Below are 10,746 nucleotides of genomic sequence, written 5' to 3'. Positions count from 1 at the left end.
GTTTTGCAACAGCTGGAGCCACACTAAATGAAACACGATAAATGTCCCTATAGCTGTTGCATAACCACAACTCCCAGCATGCCTGGAAAGCCGTGGGCATGCTGGGAGTTGTAGTTTTCAGGATGGCCACCAGTCTATACTATAGCAGCGACTACTCGCAGGACGATCACATGACTTGATGGCTGTGCAGTAACTACTTGACCTCGATGTTTATGACAAAGATGGCGGCAGCGGTCCGGACGCGCACAGAGGCGGAATAAAGCAGCGGAGGCGGGGGGCGTGCAGCTGTGTTTTCCTTTTATATATACAAGACACGTTTATCCATTAAATTTAGAACACAGTACAAAAAAAAAAAAAAAAAAAAAAGAAAGAAGAAACACGTCAACTAATGATTCATACAATGCGAAAAACTCATAGCGATCCTTCCTGGGGGACGCAGAGGTGGCGGCACGCTGGATCCCCTGACTCACCTCTGCATGAAGAGGTTAAAAAACAAAAGAAAGGGGGGGGGGGGGGGGGGAGGAGATAAGAAAAAATATATATATAAGACCGGCCCCTCCCCATAAAAGAGCAAACATTTCATAATAATCCAACTGCAGAAAATTGGAAGGAAAATACAAATTCTATGTTACATACAAGAGGGGGGGAGGGGAGAGGCCGGACAGGGGCGGCGGAGGACACACTAATGCTTCATGTGCTGATCCTGTGGTTCGGTTGGGTGGGGGGGATGATATAATGGCGGCCGCTCAGTTCGACCCCCAGCTGTAACTGCTGTATGCCGACTTGCTGGCCTGAGACTTCTGCGGCATTGAGGCGCCTTGGTTTCTCTGTCCCGAGCCGGTCTGTGGAGAGAAAGGATTCCAGTATTATACTCCAGAGCTGTACTCACTATTCTGCTGGTGAGGTCACTGTGTACATACATTACATTACTTATCCTGTATTATACTCCAGAGCTGTACTCACTATTCTGCTGGTGAGGTCACTGTGTACATACATTACATTACTTATCCTGTACTGATCCTGAGTTATATCCTGTATTATACTCCAGAGCTGTACTCACTATTCTGCTGGTGAGGTCACTGTGTATATACATTACATTACTTATCCTGTATTATACTCCAGAGCTGTACTCACTATTCTGCTGGTGAGGTCACTGTGTACATACATTACATTACTTATCCTGTACTGATCCTGAGTTATATCCTGTATTATACTCCAGAGCTGTACTCACTATTCTGCTGGTGAGGTCACTGTGTACATACATTACATTACTTATCCTGTACTGATCCTGAGTTATATCCTGTATTATACTCCAGAGCTGTACTCAATATTCTGCTGGTGAGGTCACTGTGTACATACATTACTGATCCTGAGTTATTTCCTGTATTATACTCCATAGCTGTACTCACTATTCTGCTGGTGAGGTCACTGTGTACATACATTACTTATCCTGTACTGATCCTGAGTTATATCCTGTATTATACTCCAGAGCTGTACTCACTATTCTGCTGGTGAGGTCACTGTGTACATACATTACATTACTTATCCTGTACTGATCCTGAGTTATATCCTGTATTATACTCCAGAGCTGTACTCACTATTCTGCTGGTGAGGTCACTGTGTACATACAATTATTATCCTGTAATGATCCTGAGTTATATCCTGTATTATACTCCAGAGCTGTACTCACTATTCTGCTGGTGAGGTCACTGTGTACATACATTACATTACTTATCCTATACTGATCCTGAGTTATATCCTGTATTATACTCCAGAGCTGTACTCACTATTCTGCTGGTGAGGTCACTGTGTACATACATTACATTACTTATCCTGTACTGATCCTGAGTTATATCCTGTATTAAACCCCAGAGCGGCACTCACTATTCTGCTGGTGAGGTCACTGTGTACATACATTACTGATCCTGAGTTATATCCTGTATTATACCCCAGAGCTGCACTCACTATTCTGCTGGTGGGTTACAGTTCTCACCCCATGGCACAGTCTAGCAGTCCCCCAATCTGTGAGAGGTTAGGACCCATGTGGTGATCCAGTGCACTAGTGTGGGGTCGGCCTCTATGAACATTTAGAGGTCTGGTGATCATTCACTATCCTGCACCGGCTTGTGGCACAGCCGTGGGAGATGGAAGTGCATGATGGAGGGGATGTCCACGTTACATGCTCCCACCAGAGTGATGGAAGTGCCGCCCGTCTCCCCCCTCCGCCCATGTGCAGGGATAACGTCGGGTCACAATTACCTGATCATCGTGCAGCAGCTGGTAACACAAAATCTGCACAAAGTACAGAGGCCGGATATGAAAAATAAAGGGACAGACTTTTAGAGCAAGAAAGACGGGTTTAATGGAGACAACCCCACGATAGTGACGGGGACCACACAGAAGTCCTGCGGACTGCAGAGCTACCAGGTGAGACGTGTCATCTGTGCCACAACCACCGGAGTCACCAAATAGTGTCACCCCCTCACAAGTGATGGAAATAAAGTGATCTGGTGTATATACTGATCAGTATAGTGACCTCTCACCAGTGATGTATATATATATATATATATAGTGATATCACTGCTCTCTATATCCTGGTGATCTGGTGTATATACTGATCAGTATAGTGACCTCTCACCAGTGATGGCTGTGTATATATATATATATATATATATATATATATATATATATATATATAGTGATATCACTGCTCTCTATATCCTGGTGATCTGGTGTATATACTGATCAGTATAGTGACCTCTCACCAGTGATGTATGTATATATATATATATATATAGTGATATCACTGCTCTCTATATCCTGGTGATCTGGTGTATATACTGATCAGTATAGTGACCTCTCACCAGTGATGTATATATATAGTGATATCACTGCTCTCTATATCCTGGTGATCTGGTGTATATACTGATCACTATAGTGACCTCTCACCAGTGATGTATATATATATAGTGATATCACTGCTCTCTATATCCTGGTGATCTGGTGTATATACTGATCACTATAGTGACCTCTCACCAGTGATGTATATATATAGTGATATCACTGCTCTCTATATCCTGGTGATCTGGTGTATATACTGATCAGTATAGTGACCTCTCACCAGTGATGTGTATATATATATAGTGATATCACTGCTCTCTATATCCTGGTGATCTGGTGTATATACTGATCAGTATAGTGACCTCTCACCAGTGATGTATATATATATATAGTGATATCACTGCTCTCTATATCCTGGTGATCTGGTGTATATACTGATCAGTATAGTGACCTCTCACCAGTGATGTATATATAGTGATATCACTGCTCTCTATATCCTGGTGATCTGGTGTATATACTGATCAGTATAGTGACCTCTCACCAGTGATGTATATATAGTGATATCACTGCTCTCTATATATCCTGGTGATCTGGTGTATATACTGATCAGTATAGTGACCTCACACCAGTGATGTATATATATATATAGTGATATCACTGCTCTCTATATCCTGGTGATCTGGTGTGTATACTGATCAGTATAGTGACCTCTCACCAGTGATGTATATATATATATATATAGTGATATCACTGCTCTCTATATCCTGGTGATCTGGTGTATATACTGATCAGTATAGTGACCTCTCACCAGTGATTATATATATATAGTGATATCACTGCTCTCTATCCTGGTGATCTGGTGTATATACTGATCAGTATAGTGACCTCTCACCAGTGATGTATATATATATATATATATATATATATATAGTGATATCACTGCTCTCTATATCCTGGTGATCTGGTGTATATACTGATCACTATAGTGACCTCTCACCAGTGATGTATATATATATATATAGTGATATCACTGCTCTCTATATCCTGGTGATCTGGTGTATATACTGATCAGTATAGTGACCTCTCACCAGTGATGTATATATATAGTGATATCACTGCTCTCTATATCCTGGTGATCTGGTGTATATACTGATCAGTATATAGTGACCTCTCACCAGTGATGTATATATATAGTGATATCACTGCTCTCTATATCCTGGTGATCTGGTGTATATACTGATCACTAGTGCCATATATAGTGATTTTGCTTCTTACCTGAGCGTCCTGCTGGAGGTGATGGTGAAGGATCTGGGAGTGCGGCTGCTGATGTGGGGCCAGTATGTGCATAAATGGAGCGGGTGGGTACGCAGCCGCTGTGGCCGGGTTCATGGGACCACCACTGCCCAGAGCAGAGGGCAAATTAAAGGATGTTGCGGGGGTCCCGGTGTGGAATCCCTGCTTCTCAAACGATTGCTGAAAGGAGAAGACAGAAACCGTGAGCAGTCACGAGTGTGAATTGCCCCCGTAAGCACAACCACTGACGCCATCACATGACCTACCTGCGTCTTCGAATAGACCGAGCCAGAAATATCCGGAACGCCAGTGTTACTTGAGGTTACGGACACACCTGAAGGAAAAGAGTAGAGGTGTGCGCTAAACAAGGCATGTGGTCACATGACCACGGAGACCTCCAACCCTCACATTAATGAGCGACCCCCAGGACACAGGCCCTGCACATTAACCATTTCCTGACCTGAGACAATTGCTCCTAATGGCCCAAATAAATGGAGATGTCTATTCATATTGAAAGCACGCAAAGGGTTAATACACAAGGATGGGGTCAGAGGGGCCTCCTCCCTATATGTAATTACATAGGACCAGGAGGTGAAGGGTCCCGTATAGGGCAAAACTGACATAATACATTATATAACTATAGAATGGATAAAGAGGCGAAGCACGAGCGAGGCGGCTGAAGGAGGGGGCAGGCACGCCCACAAGAAGGAGGAGGAGAGGACAGGCACGCACATGAAGGAGGAGGGGGGGCAGGCACGCACATGAAGGAGGAGGGGGGGCAGGCACGCACATGAAGGAGGAGGGGGGGCAGGCACGCACATGAAGGAGGAGGGGGGGCAGGCACGCACATGAAGGAGGAGGGGGGGCAGGCACGCACATGAAGGAGGAGGGGGGCCGGCACGCACAAGAAGGAGGAGGGGCCGGCACGCACATGAAGGAGGAGAGGACAGGCACGCACAAGGAGGAGGAGGGGGCAGGCACAAGAAGGAGGGGGCAGGCACGCACATGAAGGAGGAGGGGGGGCAGGCACGCACATGAAGGAGGGGGGGCAGGCACGCACATGAAGGAGGAGGGGGGCAGGCACGCACATGAAGGAGGAGAGGGGGCAGGCACGCACATGAAGGAGGAGGGGGGGCAGGCACGCACATGAAGGAGGAGGGGGGGCAGGCAAGCACATGAAGGAGGAGGGGGGGCAGGCAAGCACAAGAAGGAGGAGGGGCCGGCACGCACATGAAGGAGGAGGAGGGGGGCCGGCACGCACATGAAGGAGGAGGAGGGGGCAGGCACGCACAGGGAGGAGGAGGGGGCAGGCACGCACAGGGAGGAGGAGGGGGCAGGCACGCACAGGGAGGAGGAGGGGGCAGGCACGCACAGGGAGGAGGAGGGGGCAGGCACGCACACAAGGAGGGGGCAGGCACGCACACAAGGAGGGGGCAGGCACGCACACAAGAAGGAGGAAGGCACGCACAAGAAGGAAGAGGAGGAGGCAGGCACGCACAAGGGGAGGGGGAATGCACGCACAAGGAGGAGGAGGGGGCAGGCACGCACAAGGAGGAGGAGGCAGGCACGCACAAGAAGCAGGAGGAGAGGGCAGGCACGCACAAGAAGATAAGGGGCAGGCATGCACAAGCAGAGGTTGCAGGCACGCACGAGGAGGAGGGGGGGGGGCAGGCACGCACAAGAAGGAAGAGGAGGGGGCAGGCAAGCCCACAAGAAGGAAGTGGAGGGGGCAGGCACGCACAAGGAGGAGGGGGCAGGCACGCACAAGAAGGAAGTGGAGGGGGCAGGCACGCACAAGGAGGAGGGGGAGGGGGCAGGCACGCACAAGGAAGAGGGGGAGGGGGCAGGCACGCACAAGGAGGAGGGGGAGGGGGCAGGCACGCACAAGGAGGAGGAGGAGGGGGCAGGCACGCACAAGGAGGAGGAGGAAGGGCAGGCACACGCACAAGAAGGAGGAGGAGGGGCAGGCACGCGCACAAGGAAGAGGAGGAGGGGCAGGCACGCGCACAAGGAAGAGGAGGAGGGGCAGGCACGCGCACAAGGAAGAGGAGGGGCAGGCACGCGCACAAGAAGGAAGAGGAGGGGCAGGCACGCGCACAAGAAGGAAGAGGAGGGGCAAGCACGCACACAAGGAGGAGGAGGAGGGGCAGGCACGTGCACAAGGGAGAGGAGAGGCAGGCACGCGCACAAGGAGGAAGAGGAGGGGCAGGCACGCGCACAAGAAGGAAGAGGAGGGTGCAGGCACGCACAATAGTGAAGAGGAGGGGGCAGGCACACGCACAATAATCAAGAGGAGGGTGCAGGCACGCACAATAGTGAAGAGGAGGGGGCAGGCACACGCACAATAATCAAGAGGAGGGTGCAGGCACGCACAATAGTGAAGAGGAGGGGGCAGGCACACGCACAAGAAGTAGGAGGAAGGGCAGGCACAAGCACAAGAAGTAGGAGGAAGGGCAGGCACACGCACAAGAAGGAGGAGGGGGGGCAGGCACACGCACAAGAAGGAGGAGGGGGGGCAGGCACACGCACAAGAAGTAGGAGGGGGGGCAGGCACACGCACAAGAAGTAGGAGGAAGGGCAGGCACACGCACAAGAAGTAGGAGGAAGGGCAGGCACACGCACAAGAAGTAGGAGGAGGGGCAGGCACGCGCACAAGAAGTAGGAGGAGGGGCAGGCACGCGCACAAGAAGGAGGAGGAGGGGCAGGCACGCGCACAAGAAGGAGGAGGGGGGCAGGCACGCGCACAAGAAGGAAGAGGAGGGGCAGGCACGCGCACAAGAAGGAAGAGGAGGGTGCAGGCACGCACAATAGTGAAGAGGAGGGGGCAGGCACGCGCACGATAAGCAAGAGGAGGGGCAGGCACGCGCACGATAGGAAAGAGGAGGGGCAGGCACGCGCACGATAAGAAAGAGGAGGGGCAGGCACGCGCACGATAAGAAAGAGGAGGGGCAGGCACGCGCACGATAAGAAAGAGGAGGGGCAGGCACGCGCACGATAAGAGGAGGGGCAGGCACGCGCACGATAAGAAAGGAGGGGCAGGCACGCACAATATGGAAGAGGAGGGGGCAGGCACGCACAATATGGAAGAGGAGGGGGCAGGCACACACAATATGGAAGAGGAGGGGGCAGGCACGCACAATATGGAAGAGGAGGGGGCAGGCACGCACAATATGGAAGAGGAGGGGGCAGGCACGCACAATATGGAAGAGGAGGGAGCAGGCACGCACAATATGGAAGAGGAGGGGGCAGGCACGCACAATATGGAAGAGGAGGGGGCAGGCACGCACAATATGGAAGAGGAGGGGGCAGGCACGCACAATATGGAAGAGGAGGGGGCAGGCACGCACAATATGGAAGAGGAGGGAGCAGGCACGCACAATATGGAAGAGGAGGGGGCAGGCACGCACAATATGGAAGAGGAGGGGACAGGCACGCACAATATGGAAGAGGAGGGGGCAGGCACGCACAATATGGAAGAGGAGGGGGCAGGCACGCACAATATGGAAGAGGAGGGGGCAGGCACGCACAATATGGAAGAGGAGGGGGCAGGCACGCACAATATGGAAGAGGAGGGGGCAGGCACGCTCAAAATGGAAGAGGAGGGGGCAGGCACGCTCAATATGGAAGAGGAGGGGGTAGGCACGCTCAATATGGAAGAGGAGGGGGTAGGCACGCTCAATATGGAAGAGGAGGGGGTAGGCACATGCACGATAAGGAAGAGGAGGGGGCAGGCACGCACAAATAAGAATAAGAGGGGCAGGAAAAAAGGGGCAATAGAGCGGGTTCGGACAGGCAGAGCTAACATCCAGGACTGGCAGAAGGGATGACCAGGATATGAAGCGGAGAGCACTTACCAGCGCCTGGTCCATTGGTGCAAGCAGCAGCAGGTTTGCTTTGAGCAGCAGAAGCCCCACTAAAAGCACCCTTACAGAAATCCCCCACGCTGGAAACCTGGCCCAAGTCCTCAAAGCCTGTGAACAGACACAGCCCTCAGCACGGGACCCCGGCTTATCACATCCCCCAAACATCAATCCACCACAAGAGCCCCACAGTACAAAGCGCTCACATAGGGGGAAAGGGAGGGAAGACCCCGACCGGCCAAGAACAACAAGAGCCCGGGCCCTGCTGCCCCCTCACACATTGCTTCCTGCATCATACAATCTAAGTGCAGACAAGAGGGCGCGCGTCATTCTCTGGGTTATGGCGTCCATACTTGGGGGTCTCTTGTCTTCTATCAGCTGAGACCACACACAGCTGGGCACCTGCTGCTGCTCGGACCATCAGCGGGGAGCAGACGCTGTGCTGCAAGGAAAAGTTAGGAAAGAGGCACAAAGGAGGGGGATGGGGGGTGTCACGGGGGGCGGGCGGGCGGACATTCACAGTTACACTCCCATATCTACAAGTGCAGGAGCCCCCCGTCCCCCTATGATCGATCATCAGGACGACATTTCCTTACCGGTGTTATAGGCATGGGAGCCGTAACTCGCTGCTTGCTGGAAGGCGCCAGCCGATGTGTTGACCCCAACATTGACTCCGTGTTGTTTTGATGTAGTAGGTGCCACCTGGAGGGGGAGACAAGATGGGTACAGAGCCTGTAAGGCACACACTGATAGGGGTCACACCGCACGACAATGGGGGCACCCAGACAGATCAGACGTTGCATATAGACCAGATTATGGCAAGCGGGTGAATCAATGGTCACTATCCTGTACACCTCACGGCTCCGAACACTTCGACCCCTCCGCTCACTACACAGGTGCCATGTTGTCCACACTATGCGTCATAGAGGGGGGTGAAGCAGTATTTGCTGCCCGCGTGTCATCATGCCCGATGTCATGTGTAATGATAATCAGGAGGGGACGTTTAATGCGGTGAGGTGGGGTCCTCCGGGGAAGGACTGCAGGGGGGGACAAATATAAAGCAGACAACCTACACCAGGGGCGGCAGACAAGTGAACCCCGGACCAGTGGCGGACACACACAAGGCAGGCGGAGTTCTCACCGTACAGTATGGCGGGACGTACCTGGAGCGGGGTCTGACATCCAAGGAGAGCGCTACATAACATATACTGGAGACCGTCCCAATCCACCATGTCTACTAGAAGGTGTAACCTAGAATCACACGCTCCAGAGGTCAGCCATGTCAGAGCCGTCACCTCACCCCACCTCCACCCCCCCCCAAAACCCGCAGACCAGACCCCGCAAGCAATAAGGGACGGCTCACAAAGAGCTGGTTTGGAAGAGTTTATTGAAAATACTTTTTATTTAGGATTGAGATATTTACAGATAAAGATTTATCAAAACATTTCAACAAAAAAACAAAAATAAAACCAGTGTGATTGTCAGGACGAGGAGGACGCGTCACCCCAAACCCTACAGACAAGTCACTGGGGGGGGGGGGGCGCTCTATAGGATAACACACCCCACCCCCCATCAGCCACGTAACATCTCGTCATTGGCGCCTGTGATCCCATCCTGGATACTAAAAATTATTTTCCCTCCAAAATAAGAACAAACAACAGGATGAACCGTCACCGAGGATCCGCTCTTTAAGGCCGAGTGTTAGGATTCCCTACAGACGCCGCTTCCTTCTTTACCGATGGCCTAAAGGTTTTCAGTCCCCAAGAAAAAGAAAGAAAACCCCACAGGTCCTGTATATAAAAGCCAAGGTACCGCACAGTATATAGCGCCCAAGGTATGGCACAGTATATACCTTCTGAGGTACCGCACAGTATATAGCGCCCAAGGTATAGCACAGTATGTATATCTACATCTCCAGGACACAGAGGTACTGCACAGTATATATATCGCAAGGACATAGAGGTACTGCACAGTATATATATCTCCAGGACATAGAGGTACTGCACAGTATATATATCTCCAGGACACAGAGGTACTGCACAGTATATATCTATCTCCAGGACACAGAGGTACTGCACAGTATATATCTATCTCCAGGACACAGAGGTACTGCACAGTATATATCTATCTCCAGGACACAGAGGTACTGCACAGTATATATCTATCTCCAGGACACAGGTACTGCACAGTATATATATATATATCCAGGACACAGGTACTGCACAGTATATATATATATATCCAGGACACAGGTACTGCACAGTATATATATATATATATCCAGGACACAGGTACTGCACAGTATATATATATATATATATATATATATATTTATACAGGACACAGGTACTGCACAGTATATATATCTCCAGGACATAGAGGTACTGCACAGTATATATATCTCCAGGACATAGAGGTACTGCACAGTATATCTATATCTCCAGGACATAGAGGTACTGCACAGTATATCTATATCTCCAGGACATAGAGGTACTGCACAGTATATATCTATATCTCCAGGACATAGAGGTACTGCACAGTATATCTATATCTCCAGGACATAGAGGTACTGCACAGTATATATCTATATCTCCAGGACATAGAGGTACTGCACAGTATATATTTATCTCCAGGACACAGAGGTACTGCACAGTATATATCTATCTCCAGGACACAGAGGTACTGCACAGTATATATCTATCTCCAGGACACAGGTACTGCACAGTATATATATCTCCAGGACATAGAGGTA

At 50.6% G+C, this 10,746-nt stretch overlaps 1 protein-coding gene across 14 annotated transcripts in view; it reads right to left on the bottom strand.

The window, feature by feature from the left end:
- Window positions 1-282: 282 nt before the first annotated feature.
- The window catches only part of UBAP2L (ubiquitin associated protein 2 like), a 48,078-nt gene continuing 37,614 nt past the window's right edge, over window positions 283-10,746 (bottom strand). For 6 of the 14 annotated variants that reach the window (XM_056546491.1, XM_056546495.1, XM_056546497.1 and 3 more), the window contains 6 exons: window positions 8,591-8,696; window positions 7,989-8,105; window positions 4,401-4,468; window positions 4,117-4,314; window positions 2,260-2,292; window positions 283-842 (listed from right to left, as the gene is read on the bottom strand). In XM_056546491.1, the coding sequence (XP_056402466.1) occupies window positions 747-842; window positions 2,260-2,292; window positions 4,117-4,314; window positions 4,401-4,468; window positions 7,989-8,105; window positions 8,591-8,696 (618 nt within the window). In that variant the 3' untranslated portion in view covers window positions 283-746. The remainder of the gene's footprint in view (window positions 843-2,259; window positions 2,293-4,116; window positions 4,315-4,400; window positions 4,469-7,988; window positions 8,106-8,590; window positions 8,697-10,746) is intronic. The other 8 variants (XM_056546499.1, XM_056546500.1, XM_056546504.1 and 5 more) reach the window with 5 other exon arrangements.

This window comes from Hyla sarda, chromosome 11 (genome assembly GCF_029499605.1).
Source record: "Hyla sarda isolate aHylSar1 chromosome 11, aHylSar1.hap1, whole genome shotgun sequence".
NCBI lineage: Eukaryota > Metazoa > Chordata > Amphibia > Anura > Hylidae > Hyla > Hyla sarda.
This window is presented reverse-complemented; position numbering and strand designations above follow the sequence as displayed.